Here is a 24,320-nt window from a genome sequence, read left to right on the forward strand (position 1 = left end):
GTATGGGCATTAAAAAATCTTCGTAACTATCTGTATGGTGTAACAAATCTTGAAATTCATACAGATCATCAACCACTAACTTTTGCATTGTCTACCCGCAACCCAAATTCTAAAATGAAAAGGTGGCATGCGTTTATCGAAGAATTTTCTCCAAAATTTGTGTATCAACCTGGCAAAACAAACATTGTAGCTGATGCACTATCACGCCTTGAATTAAACAATTTATCAAATGAATCGGGAGATTCACCAGATGACGAATCACAACATTCTGCTCAAAGAAGCGATAATTTTTGTATAGAGGAAACGCAAAAACCGGTAAATCAATTCAAACAACAAATTATATTATGTAAAAATAAATTTACTATCCATGAACTAATTGAAACTTTTGGAAGTAAAAGACACTTAATTGAATACGACACAGTTGAGAACCTTCTCACAATTTTAAAGGAATATATAAGACCTAACTTAGTAACAGCGATACACTGCACAGTAGAAGATTTGCACGAGATACCAAGACCTCTTAAAGAAACATTTCGGAATAAATTTGTATATACGAGGTTATTTCCTATGGACCTTCCCAATAGTGAAGATCAAGCAGATATAATTGAACAAACTCATAATAGAGCGCATCGAAACCATGTAGAAAATATTAAGCAAATAGAAAAATTATACTACTGGCCTGAAATGCGAAAACGAATGAAAGAATACGTACGAAATTGTATAACTTGTAACAGAAATAAATATGACCGTCATCCTAAACAGATTCCNGAATACGTACGAAATTGTATAACTTGTAACAGAAATAAATATAACCGTCATCCTAAACAGATTCCGATAGGAAAAGCACCGACTCCGTATAAAGAGGGAGAACAGTTGCATATAGACATTTTTTACGCTCAAAAATTGAAATTCATTACGTGTATAGACGCGTACTCAAAATTTTTAATACTAAAAAATATTGAAGATAAATCAAATATTGAGGAAAAAGTTTTGGAATTGCTCCAAGCTTTCCCAGATGTGAAATGCATAACATTAGATAATGAACCAAGTTTCACAACACCCCAATTCAAATCGTTAATGCAAAGATTAAATGTGGAAATCTATTTTTGTGATCCACGTCACAGTACAACCAATGGACAGATAGAAAGAGTTCATTCTACAATAATAGAAATTGCTAGATGCATAAAAGAAGAATATAATATAGTTAGCGATTTAGAAGCAATTTTTAGAGCAAGTCAACAGTATAATTTGACAGTACATTCAGTGACAAAATTTAAGCCGAAAGATGTCTTCCACAATAAAATAAATCACGAAAATTTACCTGATATTCTCAAACAAGCACAGGAAAAAATGCTTGCGACTCATAATAGGAATAGAATAGAAAAACAATTCCAAACAGGAGAAATTGTTTATGAAAAGATTATAGGGGAAAGAAACAAACTTAAACCTAGATATAAGAGACAACAAGTAAAGGAAAATCTAGAAAATAAGATAATAATTAATAATAGAGATAGAATCATACATAAAGATAATATAAAATCTTAATTGCTTATAGGTTTTCAACATGATAATACTCATTATTACAACCTTAATCGGCTTAATAACAGCTGACATTATAGACTACACTCGACAAGATTAGAAATCAGAAATTCAGAAACTGAGTCAGAAATTTTAGTAATTGAAACATTATTAGGACAATTAAAACAAAAACCTATCAGACAAAAAAGAGGTATTAATGAACTAGGAACACTTTGGAAGTGGATAGCAGGTACCCCGGACCATGACGATTTTATAAGAATTAATGACAAATTAGACGAGCTAGTTTCAAATAATAATAAACAGTTTACAACAAATTCTGAAATTTTTAAAATTATTACGGAATTAACGGATACAGTACAGAATATTAAAGGAGACACAATAACTAAAACATTAAGAAGGAAAAGAAATCAATATATTATACATGAACTACAAAACATGATAAATACAATAACTTTAGGTAAAGTAGGAATTTTGAACCCTACTATTTTGTACTTTGACGAATTAAAAAATATAACATATTACCAGCACGGCACAATGACCATCACAGACCTAATGGATATTTCAAAATTTAAAATAGCCCAAAAAAATGATATAATTGTACTATATATAAAATATCCAAAAAGATTTTATTTTGTTGCTTTAAATAGAAAAGTTTTTTAAATGTAAAGTCTATCTTAAACTGAATCATTTTCACCTAAGCTAAGGGCTAAGGTTGCTCAATATATGGTTATCACCAGTACATCATTATCGACGATTTCGACATCATGCATATATACGGTGACCATCCGTTCTATTTTTTGTAGGACCGTACTGTTTTTCAAAGGTCGGTCCTGCGTAGTTTTTCAAACCTAAAAAACCTGAAAATGTACTGATTTTTTTCCAAGTGGCCTGCATTTGTCCCGCATTTTATTCGTTATTTTAAAATTATCGGACAATGGATGGATTTTTTCAAAAAAGTGTTTTTGGTACTTTTCGTAGCTTTTCTTCAATATCTCATGAAAAAATCTCCCAATCAACGTAAGCGACTTACAGCTCGAAGGGTATTGATGTGCCTCTTACCAAAATATATCACTTGTGGCGACTTCAATGAAAAGTATTAGTGCTACAGGCGACCATTTGCATTTTGTCGTTAAAGTCGAAAAAAGTGAGAGTTTCAATCAAATACTCAGTTTTATTTGATTATTTTTTTCATTAGTTTAAAAATTCGATAAAGGATATGTATCATTACAGTAAATTTTGAGCCAAAGATAATGAAAATCGGATTAGAAATGTAGATGCTATGAAGCGCAATCTGCACAAATTATATATTTTTGTAAAGGGCACATAAATACCTTTGTAACTCGTCCTTTACGTCGATTCATGACTTCGATTTTTGACAAATAACTGCGAAAAGTACCAAAAAACAAAAAAGGGTCTTGTTTTCGTTTTGAACGACTCAAAATTTGTCTATAAAATAATCTTTTAAAGATTTTCACTTTTCGTGTAAGCTATGGTCATTATAATATATTTTACTATACTTTTATAAGTATTCATGTAAAAAAAGATTAATATCGATGAAGAAAACGTGATTCGTTTTTGATGTTTAAAATGTATTAAGAATTTAGAATCATAAATACTCTTTTGATATTTTTGTACTACGTAAATATATGTAGGCATATTTTTGAAAAATTGTCCTTCATTTTGAATCCATATTTATGGTCACCGTATGTATACAACTTGTGATCGATAAAGCAGTTGTTGTATTTAACCGGAGGTTCTACCTCCGATTTTTGTTAATCAGACATTGGGCCCTAAGCCTTTTGACCACTTCGGTATTGTAATTTTAATGCTAAATGAGAAGAACTAAAAAGACCCTGCAAAAAATTGTGCCACTAATCTCTAAAGAGAGTATTACTCTCTATCGGGTACAATTGGGCATTAATTAGTCCCAACTATTCTCATACGGGTACTAATGGAGGTCAATTAGTCTATACTCATCCCTTTCGGGTATAATTGGAGATCAATTAGTCCCCAACTCATCTCTAACGGGGACTATTAACGATTTAGTGATATGTACGCACTTAGTCAATGAAATTTCATGTGCGGCGTTGGCACACAGAGAGAGTATTCGCCTAACAAAACTGAGCACCCCGGTTCGAATCTCAGCTGGCGCAAATTTTTATTTTTATTTTTTAAAAGTGACTAGTCGCTTTTTATACCCTTTCGGGTATAAAGGTGAACAATTAGTCTCTTCATAGGACATGCTCGAACAAAAGCGATCAGTTCATTCCATATAAAGAGATCAAAAGTGGTATTAGTCGCATGCTCCTTTGCGATTGCTCCCAGAGTCATCCCGGATTAGTCCCATTTTTTGCAGGGGAATGAAAGCTTTTTTGGCACTTTTATTTTTTTATTTGGCACATTTTGACACTGTTTTATCCTCAATATGGCACTTCATAGCTAAGTATAGCTGGCAACCCTGATCGTACTAGCTGAAATTTTTTCGCCTGCGCGATAGTATAAGTACATACCTATGTATGTACACTTTTAAGATGCATGCATATGAATTATGCGTGGCTTTTATTGTATCTCTGTATTTCCATAACTCCCTGTGTGTAATTCTTAACAGAAGTGCTTAAAGCTTAACAGTTTGGCAATTTAAACACTGTTGAAGTTGATTTCCGGTATTTCTCTTACTAGCACCTGCAACTATACTTCTTAATTACTACCGCCGGCAGCTTTAACAATTTTGTAGTGGTTGTACTTTCTTTGGCAAATTACGCTCTGTTAGCCATAAATTTTACTATGTTTTGACCGCCTTTGTATCAAGATCATATAGGGAATTCATTTATATTTTAAATTGCATTGTCATCGTGATTGGAACTATGCTGAAAATTTCCGGTCTCTACCTTGTCGGGAAGTTAATTTAAAATCGATTGCAAATTTCCGCGGGAAGACCAAGTTAAATAAAAGCTTGTAAAAGAGTCAAGCTGTTAATGGTTACTAAGTACATCAAGTACGGACATAACGGTTGTTTTTAAATAAATTAAAAATTTAAGATTCAGGAACAATAAAACACCTAATTTCATATTGTACTCGACCTCATAGTGGAATGACGTACAGTGTACCAGATAAACTAGCGCCTTCATATTTGAAAGCAGAATTTGATTTTGTTATTATTTTTTATTTAATTTCTGGTATTCGCTTTTTCGATTCTGGAATTAACCCTTGGTTTTGTTGCATACCTCTGTCCGATTTCGGCTTCCGCACTGAAAACATCAAGAATTATTTCTTTAATTTTTTATTCAATTCATAAGTTATCACTCAAAAGGGTTTTCATGAAAGTCAAATCAAAGAAAAGCTCATGATACAATAATTTTTAGAAGGTAGTTTCACTTCTTCTTCTTATCCGCCATGTTAGCTATCTGACAGAAAACGTGTTTCGTATTTTTTGTTGTACCAACTTTTTCAAAAGAAAAATACAGCATTTGACGTTGGAAAAATAAAACAAAGAAAAGCCAAACATATAAGTAGAGAAATTTTCGAATATTTTGTAATAATTTTCTTCATAAAAAATTAACTGCTGCTTTCGTGGATATTGCAACACACGGAATAGATGTAAGGACACAGCTATAAGAGCCACCGCACACCACAGACTTTATCGGCCGCCTATTTATATGATAGGGCTCGCTTGAAATATGTACATGAAGATGTATGGAGGTGCGCACATTACACCAGCTTAATCGCTCTGACCAATAAGTTGTGGTGCAATAGAAAGACTAGCGAGCACATCTAAATTGGCGGCCGATAAAGTCCGTGGTGTGCGATGGATCTAATCCATTATAAACAAGAAATATTGCTGTTATGTTTTCCTTTTTATGATTTTTATTCATGTGATTAGCAGTGGTAAAAATGTATGTATAAAATACGTATATTTATATTAAAAATTAAGTGATCAGTTATGAAACATATAAATCTTTACATGTTCTGTTAAAAAATATCTAAAATAACAAGCGATAATCCCCAAGTTCTATATCGTAGCAGTGGCCACATGCGCGTTTGTCACAGACACGGTTTATGTCAAAAATTTTGAAGTGAAACTACCTTCTAAAAATTATTGTATCATGGAAAAGCTATTGATAATAAATTGACAAATGAGAGCACCAAAATATAATGTCATTGCTATCTGGCACACTTTACATTATTTCACTATGCTCGACCCTACGTACAACCCGTGATTCAATAATAGTTGTTTTTTTTACCCACTTTCCAGTAAGATTCATGCTTTGGCGTTTTCGTACGCAAAAACTTGTAAAGTAAGGGAAACTTGGAGAGCAAAAATGGCAGCTGAAGTTGCAAGTTTTTACTGGATTTTTAACTACTATTCGAGGGTGAAAAAGATTCGAGGTTTTCGAGTTTAAGTGAATCCCCTAGCTATGTTTCAATTAATATAGAGTTGAAGTACTTCTAGATTTAGGAGCGCCTTAAACAACATCTTATCCCCATCGGTCACGGCAAAACTTACGGATCTGAGCGTCGACTCGCGAATGGTGGCGCTTGTAGACCAAATGCTTAGATGCGGGCAGTTCAGGCTGTCTGGCGGGATTATCGACATTCAAATTTGTACACAAAGTGCAGCCCTATCTGTTCTAGTAGGATTCTTGGCAGTAAATCAACTGCTCAGAGATATGGAGGAAAAGAGTACTGCAATGTCAATGCATATGCGGACGACCTTTTAATACTAGTGAATGAAAAATTCACGCAAATACTTTGTGATTTTATGCAGGTAAAACTAAGGAGGGTGGAACAGTGGGCCAACGACAATGGCCTGGAAGTAAACCTAATCAAAAACGGTAGAAGATTCCACGACTAAAGGCATCAACTCTGGCGATTATTGAACTTAAGGCTAGGTTTATGACCTATCGGATTCGCATCGCGCGATGCGATTAAAATCGCTACTAGCAATCAATTATACAAATTCGTATAGTGGTGTTTATGGTGCAGCGATTATTGTCACCATTAGATTAGCGAATCTGCGAATTATTTGGGATTCACACTGGCAAGAAACTAAATGGGCACTAGAAATTTGAGCATAAGCGGAAAACACCAACTCTCTACACCTGTAAATGTACATTGGAGCATGTCGCCTGCCGGAAATACGGGCAATTGCGTACCAACCCCGGAAGGGGTATAAAATATAGGTGGACGAGGACAAGACGAAGTATCTCCTGCTGACTGTCATAATTTCGGCCTTACAGGCTGTCCTGGCGGCAGTGGCATTTCTCAAGTACAAGTAAACAAAGCCGAATAGAGGGATAAAAGAAACGGTCAAAGCAATAAATTGTCTTATTAAAATTTTTCGATGGGAAACGTGATTTAGTCGAGTCTAACTGAAAAAGTAAGTAGCGGTACCACTGACGCCGCCACCTTTGCTTTCTACATTGTGCCCTGAAAGCTTTAAACTGGGTTTAGAAAAATTGTTGCTGTCTTCAAGAATTGGTACGACATCCATAAAATTCGAATACTTGGGTGTACAAAATAGTGATGTAAATTTTCGATACTTTCAAGTATCGATCGATACTCGATACATTGGAAACACTTATCGAATAAAAGTATTCAATACTCGACACTTTTACATTATTCCATTAAAAATCCCTTATACCAAAACCGATAAAAATCTTATGATTTTTAAATTTTATGTTCTTACTCATAGTGCCTCTTTTTTAGTAAAAATGTTTTCAATCGAAAACATTGCAGAAAAGCTACTGAACTGCTGTTGAAGCTTATTGTTACCTTTATATACTTACCATAAATAATTTTTAACTATATCAGCTATTTGTGCAATAACCACCTGCAATAAATCTTCTTGAATATATTGATTACCCTCAACTATGTCAGACGCTAAAAAACTTTTGTGAGCTTTCTTAGATTTTTGATCAAAATCACTCCAAAGAGAATGGCCGATTGTTTGAGCCTGATGCTTTGCAACTTGGAACTCAGCCTATCAAATACATGGAATGGAATTGTGGGTGGCCGGAAAAACTAAAAACTAATTTTTCCAAGCACTCAAGCAGTATTGCCCATTGTACTTAACGCCAAGAAACAGGATTTAGAGGAAAGGGATATGCAGGTGGGGGTGAGAATTCATTACTCCTCTGCAAACTTAACAGACTCCTTTATGAATTTTAGCAATTTGTTGATGGAAAGAGAATGTACGTCGTCCATTCTCAGTACATCCAACCCAAAAATGTACCATCTGAGTCTTGCGAAGGCCGGACAGCGGCAGAGAAAATGTTCTGTACAATCTTCGTCCTCCAAACACGATGTACACAATGGATCGTCTATGATGCCTATGGTGACCATATGTCGTCCCCATGGATTGTGCCTTGTAATCAGTCCTACCAGGGCTCGTAGATCACTCCTTCTTTGTCTGAGAAGAAATTTTGCTACCACCCTGTCAGGCCTTTTCAGGAAACACTTGGTTATTTTGCAGGTGTAAATACTGCACCAACGGCTCTCATGAGTTTTGCTTACATTCCTGGACTAACTTTGAAGAGGTTGGAGCGGTTTCCAGGGCCTTAAGAGTAGCTTGGCTGCACTTGGCTCACTGCAGATCCTGATTTTATGTCCGCGCCACCTTTGGCCAGTTATCCAGTCTGAAACTTTCAGTATTGCAAAGACTTCCGATTGAAAGACCGTTGTCATTGCACCGTAAGCGGTAAAGCATCTGAAGTTTCCGTCCAGATGCCATTCAGATCCAGTACCGTTTTCAGTCTTTGAGTCGTCAGTATAGAAAGTTTTCACCGAGCTTCCCAAGAGAGTGCCTGGATCTCTCCATTGTTCCCTTGTAGTAAATCTAACGACGTACTTTATACCAAAGGAGACTTTAGGTATCAGTTTGTCATTTGGTGCCAAAAACAAAGGATATTGCTCTGACAACCTTCTAAACAACTCTCTGTGCCCAGGGCTCCGATCGTCGTGTATTAGTTGTTGTTGCAGTTGTTGTATTTAACCGGAGCTTCTACCTCCGATTTTTGTTAACAAGACATTGAACAACGGGCCCTAAGCCTTTTGACCACTTCGGTATTGTAATTTTAATGCTAAATGAGAATAACTAAAAAGAATTACAGCTTTTTTGGCACTTTTATTTTTCTATTTGGCACATTATGGCACTGTTTTATCCTCAATATGGCACTTCATAGCTAAGTATAGTCGGCAACCCTGATCGTACTAACTGAAATTTTTTCGCCTGCGCGATAGTAGAAGTACCTATGTATTAGGTACAAATAATACTCGAAAACGCCAGAATATAGTTCATAAAAAATAAAGGTGTTATTCATCTTAATATGAGTGTACCCATCACTGTACACAGAAGCCAATAAATTATGTTATATTTATGACATTTTTTAATAGAAATAATGAGATCATTTCCATCTTCAGTGTTTAAATAGTCAAAAATTCTATACATTTCATTTTAAAATACATACTTTCAATTTGAAGTTCACTTTAAACAATTTTTATTAGAAGCCGGTTTCTTCTTTGCGGCAGGAAGCAAACTTTATACTTAAGATCCTCTCAGTTGCTTCGTTTGAGTGTGGTATTGAAAAAATACAAAATTACGTATTTTTTCAAACTATGGAAAAGCACCACTATTTTAGGACTTCATCTATAAATCCTTATGGCTTAAATTAATTTTTTCAATAACACAAAAACTTTGAAAGACTAAGAATTCGCTTAAAAGAGTATCTAACTCTATGTCTTGTATGCAAAACTCTTTTACAATGGCAGTAAATTGTGAAAAAAGAATTGTAAGTTATAGGCAAAAGTCATTCGAATATTCAAATTTGTTGTTATTAAACTGAAAGTTATTTTCGAGACAATTAACAACACGCGACAAAAAAACCTCAGCCTTCTCCATCCATATTATCGCTCCATCATATTATAGCAACCGGTACGTAACAACCCGGCGATATGCCCATAAAACTATTGATCTTTTTGTTGTATTAATGTATTGGGCATATCAAACATTATCTGAAACATGTCAACTATAATTAATAGTGATTTCGTTTCTTCCAAAAAATGTTGCCCTTCCCCGCTGCAAAATGTGTTTGATGTTACACTCAACCCTATAAAAAGGCGTGATTTTGCATTCTTGTCCTTGCCGTTTTAAACAACCACCTGACTTTCAAGGCAACCATCTCCCCTGACAAAGCTTCATAGAATAGAGAATATGCTTCTTTTGCTTTACAAGACTGTGACATTTTAAGAAACGAACACACAATTTTCTCACCCTTTGCCTTCAATTTAGAACTGAAAAGAGAAAGGAGCAATCAAAAGGCAAAATTTTTTGGTAGAAACGAAATCACCATAAGTTATTTTCTTCTCCAACATTACGAAATCGAATCTACGACAGATTACAGTAAAGGAGTGTAAAAATAGACGATCATATTTCTCATAAAAACAAATAAAACTAGGGGATAGCGTGGGATAGGGTCTTGAAATTTCCAAAAAAAAGCATTTTCGATAGACACCCTAATGTTCATATGGAAGAACAGTGACACTTTTCTAAAAAGAAAATGGGTTTATTTACTGACACTTTCACTACAAGTTTTGTATTCAATAACGAAAGGATGCCTTAAGTCCTTTGATCTGGTATAAAGAACTATCGAATTGGCTAACTAAGAAACTTGCACAGATCGCAGACTTTTCCTAAATTTGTAAACTAGTGTAATTAGTCGGTGATAGTGAAACTTTCGTTCACAGTATATACAGTAATAAACCTTTTTGAGTACTGGGAAGGAGCATGATTTAGAGTTGCATGCAAAGTTACTGTGGTATGAAAGGGAGCAACAGCCATACTATGACAGAGTGGCACAATACATGACTGTGTAATAGTGATAGAAATTAATTACAAAAGTGTAAAATAATTGCAAATTATTCTCTATTATTATAGATACTAATACAGATTATCATAGTTCAGTGTTTAACAAGTTATATTACACGGTAAATGATAATGAACTGTTAAATGCTGAAAACGCTAGTACTTACACCAACTTTACGTAAAATGCAGCTCTGCTTCACATTCTTTGTTGTTCTCCAAGTGATGAAGTCCTATATTTCTTAGAAATTGCGAGAAGAGCAGGTAATTTTGTAAACAAACACTTTTCTTATAATTTTAATAGGTAATTGCTACCCAACGGGGCTAGAAGCGCTCCATTTGTGCTATTGGAGCGCTCCATAATCAGCAGTAAGCGCTCCCTTGCTAATTTCACGTTTCATTTTATTTTAACACTAGCTGTACCCTGCCACTCTTTCCTGTGGCATATTCCTGTTACATAGATGATAAATGATTAACGAAACAAAGCATACGTCTCATATAAGTTTGATTTTGTAATACATAAGTACTTGTGTGCACACAATATTTGTCGTTTTGCCATTCTCTGCATAGATATCAAGGATATCTGGTTTGCGACACGGGAACATCCAACATCTGAGAAGCAATCCGCATCTAAATCTAAACCACACTTTTCCAAAGGTTGACCTTGGGCATTATTGATTGCGATTCCGAATGCCAATCGAATTGGGAATTGCAATCTTTTAAATTGAAATTGTGTATCGGTCGGAATCATGGGAATTCTTCACCTTTGCCACAATGTAGACTATTTCAGGCAAGCATTTATCTCGCCCGCTAGTGTTAATCGAGAAATTACAGGCAATGTTCGCGTTAAATCTCTTGAGAGCAACATCAATGCATTCCCGAATGGTTAAACGTTTCCATGCAAATCTCGCGACAATCGATCAAAAACCTCAAGCAATTTTTTGTGTGCAATGGTACACTCATCCCAAACAATTAGTTTAAATTTTCGTGATACTTTTTCCATACCGGATGTTCTGGAAATATTGCACGTGTGATTGCTGAATTAGCAATTCTTTCACCTAATAACAATGTCGCAGAAATTCCAGGCGAAGCCCTAGCTAAGCTTATGTAATTTTTTGAACGAACCGTCCACCGAACCAATCTGATAAGGAATGTTTTCCTAGTTCCTCCTGGCGTATCCAAGAATAAGGTCCCAAGATATCATTTTCTCCTTTTTATTTGACGCTGGAACCGCCTAAGCCATTTGGCCGAGCTCGACAAAGAACGTCAGTCGTTTAGCTCTGCGGCAACTGACGCCAATAAGAAATGCCACGTGATGCCACTTGGTCTCTCCACTGCAGTGGGGGCCCACTCTTCCTCTCGTACGACCAGCGGATTGCGAGTTGAATACTTTCAGACCTGGAACGTCGGTTCCAATTCGAATGGCATGTCCAAGTCAACGGTGCCGCTGTATTTTCATTCGCTGCACTATGATAATTTCGTTGTAAAGCTCATACAACTCATCGTTCCATCGTCTGCGATACTCCCCGTCTCCAAGGCGGAGAGACCTGTAAAACTTTCGTAAGATCTTTCTTTCGAATACTCCAAGAGCCGCCTCATCGAAGTTTGTCATTGTCTAAGCTTCTGCGCCATAAACCCGCTCGGGAATGATGAGTGACTTATAGAGTGTGGTTTTTGTACGTCGAGAGAGAACTTTACTCCCGAATTGCCTACTCAGTCCAAAGTTGCACTTTTTGGCTAGAGTGATTCTGAGTTGGATTTATATGCTGACATTATTATCGGTGTTAATGCTGGTCCCCAAGTAAACGAAATTCTTTACTTTCTCGAAATTACAACTGGCAACAGTGACGTGGGTGCCAAGGTGCGAATGCCCTGACTGTTTATTTGATGTTATCGTTCGTTATCCAACTTGAAAAAGGCAGTACAGACTTCGAGGTTTTTGTTACCGATGAAGTCGTTGTCATCGGCACACGCAGCTCTTATTATGCTAACACTTGCATCATGCGATCGTAAATGCCGTTCTGCTTTAGCATATGCATATAGCTCTGCATATAATAGGAGTTCGCAATAGTAATAATAATAATAATCATAATAATATTATCTATTGTCATTAAAAATTTCTTTACTCGCAATATACTTAGTAGGCTATGGCGACCCCAAACAAAAGTGTTTATGATTAAAATTTAACTGTTAACTGCGTTAATGTAAGGGAATGGTGATAAAAATTTTAAGTTTTCATTATTTCATTTCATGGGATATTTTTATGTTTTCGTTACGCTGTTTATAAATTTTTCATTTGTATCAGTTGTTATTTATTAATTTTTTTCTGTGCGTAATTTGTATACCAAATCTTCGTTGATAATATGATCACTTCGTTTGATAAGANAGAAGCGCTCCATTTGTGCTATTGGAGCGCTCCATAATCAGCAGTAAGCGCTCCCTTGCTAATTTCACGTTTCATTTTATTTTAACACTAGCTGTACCCTGCCACTCTTTCCTGTGGCATATTCCTGTTACATAGATGATAAATGATTAACGAAACAAAGCATACGTCTCATATAAGTTTGATTTTGTAATACATAAGTACTTGTGTGCACACAATATTTGTCGTTTTGCCATTCTCTGCATAGATATCAAGGATATCTGGTTTGCGACACGGGAACATCCAACATCTGAGAAGCAATCCGCATCTAAATCTAAACCACACTTTTCCAAAGGTTGACCTTGGGCATTATTGATTGCGATTCCGAATGCCAATCGAATTGGGAATTGCAATCTTTTAAATTGAAATTGTGTATCGGTCGGAATCATGGGAATTCTTCACCTTTGCCACAATGTAGACTATTTCAGGCAAGCATTTATCTCGCCCGCTAGTGTTAATCGAGAAATTACAGGCAATGTTCGCGTTAAATCTCTTGAGAGCAACATCAATGCATTCCCGAATGGTTAAACGTTTCCATGCAAATCTCGCGACAATCGATCAAAAACCTCAAGCAATTTTTTGTGTGCAATGGTACACTCATCCCAAACAATTAGTTTAAATTTTCGTGATACTTTTTCCATACCGGATGTTCTGGAAATATTGCACGTGTGATTGCTGAATTAGCAATTCTTTTACCTAATAACAATGTCGCAGAAATTCCAGGCGAAGCCCTAGCTAAGCTTATGTAATTTTTTGAACGAACCGTCCACCGAACCAATCTGATAAGGAATGTTTTCCTAGTTCCTCCTGGCGTATCCAAGAATAAGGTCCCAAGATATCATTTTCTCCTTTTTATTTGACGCTGGAACCGCCTAAGCCATTTGGCCGAGCTCGACAAAGAACGTCAGTCGTTTAGCTCTGCGGCAACTGACGCCAATAAGAAATGCCACGTGATGCCACTTGGTCTCTCCACTGCAGTGGGGGCCCACTCTTCCTCTCGTACGACCAGCGGATTGCGAGTTGAATACTTTCAGTCGGTTCCAATTCGAATGGCATGTCCAAGTCAAAGGTGCCGCTGTATTTTCATTCGCTGCACTATGATAATTTCGTTGTAAAGCTCATACAACTCATCGTTCCATCGTCTGCGATACTCCCCGTCTCCAAGGCGGAGAGACCTGTAAAACTTTCGTAAGATCTTTCTTTCGAATACTCCAAGAGCCGCCTCATCGAAGTTTGTCATTGTCTAAGCTTCTGCGCCATAAACCCGCTCGGGAATGATGAGTGACTTATAGAGTGTGGTTTTTGTACGTCGAGAGAGAACTTTACTCCCGAATTGCCTACTCAGTCCAAAGTTGCACTTTTTGGCTAGAGTGATTCTGAGTTGGATTTATATGCTGACATTATTATCGGTGTTAATGCTGGTCCCCAAGTAAACGAAATTCTTTACTTTCTCGAAATTACAACTGGCAACAGTGACGTGGGTGCCAAGGTGCGAATGCCCTGACTGTTTATTTGATGTTATCGTTCGTTATCCAACTTGAAAAAGGCAGTACAGACTTCGAGGTTTTTGTTACCGATGAAGTCGTTGTCATCGGCACACGCAGCTCTTATTATGCTAACACTTGCATCATGCGATCGTAAATGCCGTTCTGCTTTAGCATATGCATATAGCTCTGCATATAATAGGAGTTCGCAATAGTAATAATAATAATAATCATAATAATATTATCTATTGTCATTAAAAATTTCTTTACTCGCAATATACTTAGTAGGCTATGGCGACCCCAAACAAAAGTGTTTATGATTAAAATTTAACTGTTAACTGCGTTAATGTAAGGGAATGGTGATAAAAATTTTAAGTTTTCATTATTTCATTTCATGGGATATTTTTATGTTTTCGTTACGCTNAAATTAATCTTATATCTAAAAAGAGGGCGTGGCGCCGTACAAACATATATATAATTCATCTGTAGGTATGTTTGTGAGTGAAATCCTCCTAAATGCTCGCACGGACTTTTTTGTGTTTTTGAATAACTCTCTGGATAGTGTAGTTTCACAAATTCACCCGCCAATACGAATAATCGCCAAGTTAGAAGAGGTGCCGTGAATGTCAGATTAAATCGACTTGTTACACNAGTTTGGTACTCATATTGTAACATTTCATTTAGTTTATCAATTTAATGGAGTTTTATTTTCAAACAGGTGGCAAACCTCTTCANACGTTAAAGCTTCATTCGTAGACAGCAGCGTTGAGTTCTGCAGGGGTAAATGTCAAATCATCACCGATAACTCAACCGTCAGATCCCAAGCGCGCCTTTTACTGTAATAAATTCAAGTAAAAAAATAAGTTTTTACTTAAACTGCTTTCGTGAATCTTACTTTGAGGTATTTCTGAAATAAGTCTGTGTACATACATTGGATTTCTGTAGAACAATTATACGAATCCATTTTGTAATTGNATGGCAACCCTCCCTAAAAATATTTCAAACAGTCATGTTTTTTAAACGTCTTTAAGTTGATACCTTTATTGTAATAAGTCATTTATTTTACCAATTAAATTGAGTTAAATTTTCAAACAGGGGGCAACCCTCTTCCTACATATTTTCGACTGCAAGCCTTCTTAAAAATCTAAAGTTTATTACCCACATTGCAATTTTTCAATTCTTTTATCAATTTAACTGAGCTAAAATTTACAAATAGGTGGCAGCCCTCCTCAAAAATATTTCCTACAGTCTGTTTTTTAAACTTCTTTTATTTGATACCTTTATTATTATTATAAGCCATTTATTTGATCAATTATATTGAGTCAAATTTTCAAACAGGTGNGACTTTGCAAACAGGTGGCAACCCTTAAAACGACATATTCAAACTACAGAATTTTTAAGCCTCTTGGCATCCATTTTTTTAATATAATTTTCAAATAAAAANTCCTTCTTAAAAATCTAAAGTTTAATACCCACATTGCAATATTTCATTTATTTTATCAATTTAACTGAGCTAAAATAAAAATAGGTGGCAGCCCCCCTCGAAAGTATTTCCTACAGTCATCTTTCTTAAGCCTCTTTAATTTGATACCTACATATATTGTTATGTGATTTATTTTATAAATTAAACTTAGTTAGATCTTCAAACAGGTGGTAACCCTCCTCAAACATAGTTTCGGCTGTAAGCTTTCTTAAAACTCTTTAGTTTGATNTTTATAATATTAGTAAGGAAGTAAGGAAGTAACGATTTTTGTTTTAATAAAATAATAGCGTTTTTGTAAACCATTTGATGGTTTTATTAGGTGTGCTTATAAACATGGGTTTTTCCTCTTTTCTATGTGATATACATATGAAAACACATACATACATACACACATGGTTGTACATAAATTAACTTTTTTCAAAAGAAAATATTTTATGTTACTAATCAAAATGATATTTCCCACCATGCAAAACATGAGAAATNATTTATCAATTTAATTTAGTTAAAATTTTCAGTCCTCCTCCAAAATATTTCCGACAATAACCTTTCTTAAACTCCTTTAATTTGATACCTATATTGTAATAAGTCATTTCCTTTGTCAATTAAATTTAGTTAAATTTTCAAACAGATGGCAACCCTCTTTAAACATATTTTCGGCTGAAAGCCTTCTTAAAACTCTTTAGTTTATACCCACATTGCAATATTTTATTTGCTTTATCAATTTAACTGAGTTAAAATTTTCAAATAGTTGGCAACCCTCNAAAAGGCAACAATCGTCAATGGCAACAAATTGGCGACTCACCGATTTATTGCTGTGGTGACAAATCGGCAACATCACTTCGTTCATGTCAATTTTGAATAAAAAAGTTCTCAAAAATTCCGAAACTTATGAATATGGCGTCAATAGTATTGGCCAAAAGCGTCTAAATTATGCCCAAGGACAAGATTGAAAAAATAGGAAGTCTCACAGCGAGAAAATGAATTAATTCCGATTGTAAGTTGCAATTTGGTATACAAAAAAATAAATGAGGTATTAAAAAGAATAAAATTATTCCAAATATCGCCTGAAGCGATAAGAAAAGGACTCATTCAGGTAATAAGAAAACGACTCGCCCAGGCGAGTTGCCTTCGGCGGACGTTTTAGAGCGACCGGTAATAGGAAATCGATTCGATGGCAATATTACCGGCAATAAATTTGTTTCCGAGGGCGACACGTTTTCTTATTACCGGCAACACAAATTGTTTGGTGGGTTATTTCTGAGCATTGATAGAAATGAAATATTTTTTTTGTACATACGAAAATACATACATACATACATGTTTGCAGATAAATTAACTTTTTTTCAAAAGAAAATATTTTATGTTACTACTCAAAATGATATTTATTTCTGAGCATTGTTAGAAATTTAAAAATTTATTTGTTCCTTTGCTTTTGTACTGCTTCCTACTTGCTCCTTTGGGGAGCAGCTCACTTTCAATCCCGTTGGGTATTTCTTTTCTAATATTCAGATATCCAGCTTGTAGCCAGAGACAGTGGCATATGAAGCTCACTAAAATCTACTCATCCTGTTGGAGCAGCTCCGGGACCATTGAATGTGCTGGCTGAACTATAACCAACGAAGACTCTAGGCAAATACATCTCTTGAATTTATACGGTAGCAATTCATAGCAATTACTATTGTATGTGTGAATGACTCATATTTGTGACATTCTAAACTTTGATGTTAAGTATTTTTGAGGAGCTCCGGGCAATGATCGCTCAAGCTTGGGTGTGCTTAATGAACTGTCGGGGCGGATGCGCTGGCAGGCATTGGAGTCTCTATAACTATACAAACCTTGTGTTTTTTTGGAATAATGAGTTAAATATATTCAGAAATTTAGAATTTTACTTAGTGAATTCGCAAAATAATTCACGTTTTTCATAAAAATATAATCTTACAATGGATATTTTCTAAATTTTAAACTTGCATTTAAAAAAACTCCATTCAGTGCTATAATTACGATTTGAGTTTTCGAGTTTATAGAAACACAAGCATTAATTATGTATATAATTCTTGATATTATTCTAAATTAAGCATTGATATTAAACTTAACTACATTTTGCTCATAAATAACACATCATTTTATATATTTTATCCTCAAAAAGAACTTTTGGGTCATTCCATTGAAAAGAGGAAAACGACATAAATTTAAATATGCCGTAATTATCTCTATTTCTGTAGTAACCTTATTTTAAAAGACTGCATTTCATTAATTTGTTGGAAAATATTAAAAAAAACAAAAGTTGTAATTTTTGTCTATGGAATCTTTTATTTCAAGCATAATTACTTTACACCAGTCACAAGGGGATGTCCCACCAGTCACAACTTTAAATATTTTTTAATATTTCAATGAAGTTTATATAAATATAATTTTTTATTGAAAACGAAAGCGTATAATTCATATTTTACATCACAAAAACATCGTTCGAGAAGATTATTTTGGCTAAAATTCATCATTGAGTGCACAAGGGTGAAATAAAGTTCTCTTAAGTGTCACATTCATTCAAATGATAGTTACATAAAACTAAGAAATCGTTTGGTATTTTCGTTAAAGCAATTTTATACATTACTTATGGTTCTATATTAAAAAATATCTTTCCCTGTTGTATAAGTTCCGACGACATAGTTAAATAGTATCACAATTGATCACATTCTGGAGTAAAATGTCTCACCAGCCACAATGGAATGGCCCTTTTTCTAATCATGAGGCGAAATTCCCCACAGTAGATAAGTGTTGCCGTGAGCGCAAAACGAAAACGCTGCACACAACCCAAAAGTACTCCTCGGGGACCAATCGGTGAAAAATAACGAAAAGGTTTGTTACTGTATATACTGTGCTTTCGTTTCCCTACCGCTCACCAGATAGTGATAGTGAAAATTCTATTTCACTACCACTATGTAGTGCTAGTGAAATTTGAAATGCACTATCACTAACCATATAGTGCTAGTGAAATTTGAAATGCACTACCACTAACCATATAGTGCTAGTGAAGTTTGAAATGCACTATCACTGAAGCCCTAGGGGTAGTGAAAATCTNCTAGTGAAATTTGAAATGCACTACCACTGACCATATAGTGCTAGTGAAGTTTGAAATGCACTATCACTGAAGCCCTAGGGGTAGTGAAAATCTCTATTTAGTGCAGCGTGCCCAACCCTGGTAGCCAGCCGCATTAACGCATACTCGTGTTGTAATTGGAGACTAGGGATGTTGCGAATGTGGAATTTTAGACATCCGCGGATGCGAATGCGGATGCGGATGTCAAATACAGTGAAAGCTGCAATACGCGGACACCGATGGTCACCTTTTTTGTCCGCCTATGAGAGATGTCCGCTTATAGGAATTTCGTAAAAAAAAAAAATAAAAATTCATACTAAAAAAATTGAAATCGCGGGTTTCTAAATTAAAATAATATTTATTCTTCAATAGACAGAAATAGGGTGAATTAAAAATACATTCAAATTTATTGCGTTTTCTTTCCTACCGACAAATCTCAGTGCCCATTGGCAACGAAAAGGCAAGACTTTTTCTAGAAAAGAAAATATTTTTGAATATGGGCTATGTTTTTGTGTACATACCCATATGTAGAAGCGCAAGTCAACATTTGACTGAAAAACAAAAGAAAATTGACCGCTTGTTAGAGCTTCGCGTCCGCTTATGGGAGAGTTTTTTTTCATAACTGGACATTTTTGAGTGTCCGCGTCCGTTTATCGGAAAGTCCGTGTATGGGAGAGCATTTTGTATGGAAAAAAAGCCAAAACTTGTTCGTTCCCAAGAATGTGTCCGCTTATTAGAGCGTCCGTCTAAGCGACCTTTCACTGTATTTTAAGAAATATTTTTTGGTGAGTACATTAGGTGATTTAGGTAAAAAAAAGGAAAATTTAGTAATTTTTAATATTTTTTTAATTTAGTACTTTCAAAAATTGGCAGTCATTTTGCTGCTTTTTCGGGTTACAGCCTGTTTCCTAAGGGGTCGTAAATCAAACCTGCGTCATTAAATAACTACTCGCTCGAGGCGACAAACTTGAAAAACTTGAAACTTTACAAAAATGTAAATCCTTTTCGATTGACGCTGCACCAGTTGAGAAGACTTTAGTTTTTTTTTTTTTGTGGTTTAATAATTCGAGAATTGCATCGGGGCTGCAAATTTCGGATGTATCCTCCAGAATTTCATCTTCACAATCTAGCATTATGGCAATATTGCTGTTTAAACACCGTTGTTTTCCAATTTGGAGAACCAAGTCTTTTGGTTGTTTCAGAATTTGGAGAACCTGTTACGACATCAGCAGTTATCGATTTTCGTTTTTGTAATTCATTTTTAATCCTGTCTTCTGTGACTGGTTTGAAAAATGTGTACTTATAGCGTCGCGACGTTGTGAATAGGTGGATATGGCTAATAAATTGTTATTTTGTAGGAATGAAAATTTCGAAGAAAATTCTGTTTTGAAAGTCGTGGCTGCCAGCAGAATTAGTTTGAAATCTTGTAATTTTGTTTAAAAGGTACCCCGTTTTTTATAATAATTTCAATTATTGGAATCACGGACGATAAAGGTCTCAGATTTGCTTAATTCCCGGGTGACCTTTTGGAAAGGTTCACCTGTAATGAACAGCTTGTAATTAGTTTTTTTATTAGTTAGCTGAGCATGGCTTTTACTAGTTTCAGGCAGTTACAATTAATTACTCACTGGCACTGTCGGTACCATAAGCCATCAAATCCGTTTTGTTGTTCCATTCCATGCGCTCAATGTGTTTTGATATATTTTTGGGGCACTTGCACAATATTCGCATTCGCAAAAGTTCCGCATTGATTATTGCGAATGCGAAAGCGAATGCGAATGTTAAAATTTGTGCGGAAGTTCCGCGGTTGCGAATGCGAATGCGAATATTTGCAACAACCCTGTTGGAGACTATCCGCACTCCATGCAAATAATTGCGGTGTGTACGGGCAATGCACTGCACGCAAAGTCGTGCCCGTGTCTACGATGGACACGGCGTAAGACTAAATAATTTTCCGCCAACCATTTACAATTTACAAAAGCAAATTGCATTTTGTTGTTCCCAGCATTAAACGGGGACATATTGGTTGTAAACAGGGATACGGGGACAAAGGGTCCGAAACGAGGATATGTCCCTGGAAACGGGGACGTATGGCAGCCCTAATCTAGATGCATTTCTGCATCAAAAAGACAATTTTCAAAAAAATGTCGCCTGCGTTTTTTAGTGTTTAGGGCTCGATATGTAAATATCTGTAAAAATAAAAAAGTTTTTTATTGGGAGCGGGAGTGGAGCAAGAGCGGAGCTCGGAGCGAAATAAAGTAACGGAGCGGAGCGATGCGAAAAAAACCTTTGCTCCGAATCCCTGAAAAATATACTTACCAAAAATAAGGAAATATGCAGATGTGCAAAAAATATGCAAATATGCATAGGCGTAAATCTTCTTCATTTTCAAAGCAACGAATTTCTGTCTTGGTCCGGGATCTCTTGGATGGCAAACAAAAATATGCAATTTCATAAAATTCCGATGTCTAATAATAACAAATTTTATAATAGAAAACAGCTCAATTTTGGTTTTTATATTAAAATATGTAGATGTCAAAGTACCAAATTACTGGCAATATTTATCAAGATAAAAGCTCTGATAATTATTGCTTGCCAAGAGCAATATGCGGTCTCCATTGGCAAAATATTGCCTGATAACATTATCAAGATAAAAACCTTTGCCTGTAGAGACATAAAGTTATGCATTTACAATTTTTTTGCAAAGAGTTCTTTATTAAATAAGCAACGTACAAACATACATACTTACATATTAAAAATAACGGTTTCACTTTATACACAAACCATAATTACATATAAATATAAAAATATTCACATGCTTTCTGCCACAACACAGGTAGTATCTATTATTTCATCAAGGGATAGACAGGAACCTAAAAGCTCGCTTAAGTGCAAATTGTTAAATACCCGAATTGGGGTGATAAATATTATTTTCTTTTTTAACTTAAATATGTAAATAAATGCAGCAAAACAGCCTTTCGGTTAGGTTGAGCTTTCAAGTTTTTCGCCAAGGAATCGTACAAAAGATTAGTCAAGCAAAAATAAAGCCGGGGTTTCCAAATATTTTTTCCAAACATTTGAAAACTTGGCCATGCTAACACCATCAATAATGCGATGATCTGCACACCAACTGATGTTCATCACGTAAGATTTAATAATTTCATCATTTTCATTGAATCGCGGCACAGCCTAGGAAAAAAGGAACTGCATTAGATGATTATTAGGATATTTAATATTAATAAGAATAAAACATTTTGTACGTTAAATGAACCATATTTTTATACAAAATTGGCGGAAAAATATTAGAATAAAAATTGTTGCATATATAGTGAAAAATTTGCTGTGCCAATACTTTGTTCCGGCAGTGTATGTTTTTGAGAAAAATACACAGTAGTAATTTGAAAATTTCAAAATTACATTTCTCAACTGAAAAATAAGATATTCGAGCTAACTCGACGGCACACAGTGTGCCATTTTAACCAAGGGATGAAACCGATTCAAAATATCATTCCGGTTTAGGTTTCGGTTTTGCAAAGTGTTTCGGTTTCGGTTTTGGTTTCGTTCTTCAAAATTTGTTTCGGTTTCGGTTTCGTTCCGGTTTCGGTTTTGGAATAAAGAAATTAAAAAAGTTTGACAAAAAAAAATTATTTATTAAATAAATAAGGTACATAAGGTTTGCTTTTGGCGAAATTAAACATTGTGATTAATTTTAGTTTATATAAAGAAAACACCTCTGAATCAATTATACAAACTAATAACTATATTCCACCACATTTGCTTAGATCTAAATGCAGAAATTTGTTTATTATATTATTTGTTATATAATGAGAGTTGTTGCTGATAGTATTTGATATACATACATATAAGTGCAATTCTCACACAAAATATGTTGATATTATAATATAACAATAATCGTTTGTTTAAAAAGGGTCACATCTTACTCGCAAAAGCTAATAAATTTATTTAAATATTTGTAGCCTATACAATCGATTAGTTCTTATCAATCAAATCGAATCCACTACATTTACACTACTATTTAAATTTGCCCTCGTAGGTGTCATAATGAATTTTAGGCCATAAAACATCCTTTCAACACTGACCTGGTTGCAGGAACAGTTAAAACTATTTTAGCTAACTGAGCTAAGTGCGGTTTCCGCGAAGACTCATTTTTCCAATATTGTAGAACATCAATACCTCGTTCTTGCCGTCTTTGATTGGCAAAGGCCACTAACGGCGCGTTTACATAGGACAATGCTGTCAAGACAATAAATAAATACGTATTAGTTGTCAAAAACTCTGATAATTGTCTCCAAGACGTAGGAGTCCTGACAATAGTTAAGCCAATTCATTTTGAGCAAAATGTAGAACGTGAACGTTGAATTATAATTTGCAGAAATACGCATTTCGCACGAGCTATTTGAGCTATAAACTAAAAACATAAAAAAGAAGGGACGCAATTACATACACACCAGCGTCCCCTTAATTCTTATATGTAGTTACTTTGTTATGAATTTATCTTCTTTCTTGCACAAGACGTCAAAATTATTTTCTGCATACGTCAAATCATTGTCCGATTTACTGTCTTCAAAATATTCAAGACAGTGATTGAGGGATTGAAGAAGTATGCATGTATTAGTGAAAACGTGTGCATGTGTTGCTATTGTCATGACCAGGGAACGGATTTTTAGGACCTATAAAAAAGGCAAAATAAAATAACGGAATAGGCTGGAAAAGGCAAAATAAAATAGCGAAAAAGGCAGGAAAAGGCACTAGGTATTGCAAAAAAGGCAAAAAAAGGCAAAACAAAATAGCGAAAAAGGCAGGAAAAGGCATGAGGTATTGCAAAAAAAGCAAAATAAACCACTAAAAAAAGACAGCAAATACGAAGAACAATCAAAAAATACATTTATTTTAGAAATGTTTAAATTACAAGTAACAAGTAATTTTTAGCAAAAAAAAACCGACTTCAACTCATATAAAATATATATATATATATATATTTCTCATGATCCGCTGATCGGATCTTAACCAGATTAGTATGGGACCACCTCTGAGACACTGCCTTTCCGATGCAAAAAGAATTATCGAAATCGGTTGACGTGGTCCAAAGTTATGCGGTAACATACATAAAAAAAAAAAAGTAAGAAAGTCTAAGTTCGGGCGGAGCCGAACATTAAATACCCGGCGCAAGTATTAAATATATGTTTTTTCACCCTTCCGAAACCTTCCGCTAGATGGTAAGTATCAATTTTGAGTAAATTAGCGTCCTTCAATATAAATCGAATCGAAATATTGAAGTTTCAAGCATTTCTTAAATTTACCGTTATATGAGAATCGGCCGTTATTTTAGTCCGATTTCAATAATTTTCAACGTTTTGCTTACACGTGGCAAGTACAATAACCATACCGAGTTTGGTACAAATTGGTAGAACGGTTAC

At 35.0% G+C, this 24,320-nt stretch overlaps 1 protein-coding gene and 1 long non-coding RNA gene across 5 annotated transcripts in view; one reads left to right on the forward strand and one right to left on the reverse strand.

The window, feature by feature from the left end:
• LOC108376523 (uncharacterized) overlaps positions 1 to 3,655 on the forward strand; it is a 16,542-nt gene extending 12,887 nt beyond the window's left edge. The window contains exon 3 of the long non-coding RNA XR_001849268.1: positions 3,644 to 3,655. This is a non-coding gene — a long non-coding RNA (uncharacterized LOC108376523). The remainder of the gene's footprint in view (positions 1 to 3,643) is intronic.
• The window catches only part of Dbct (Dihydrolipoamide branched chain transacylase E2), a 229,508-nt gene that overhangs the window by 122,776 nt on the left and 82,412 nt on the right, over positions 1 to 24,320 (reverse strand). For 2 of the 4 annotated variants that reach the window (XM_017632714.1, XM_017632708.1), the window contains one exon: positions 21,576 to 22,071. The exons of 1 other annotated variant lie outside the window; for it this stretch is intronic. In XM_017632714.1, coding sequence (XP_017488203.1) covers positions 21,910 to 22,071 — 162 coding nt within the window. In that variant the 3' untranslated portion in view covers positions 21,576 to 21,909. Of the gene's footprint in view, positions 1 to 21,575; positions 22,072 to 22,537; positions 23,137 to 24,320 lie in introns of those variants that run through there. One more of the 4 variants, XM_017632739.1, reaches the window with a different exon arrangement.

Source organism: Rhagoletis zephyria, unplaced genomic scaffold (genome assembly GCF_001687245.7).
Source record: "Rhagoletis zephyria isolate East Lansing unplaced genomic scaffold, Rhagoletis_zephyria_1.1 Rzeph_scaffold_00099, whole genome shotgun sequence".
Classification (NCBI taxonomy): domain Eukaryota; kingdom Metazoa; phylum Arthropoda; class Insecta; order Diptera; family Tephritidae; genus Rhagoletis; species Rhagoletis zephyria.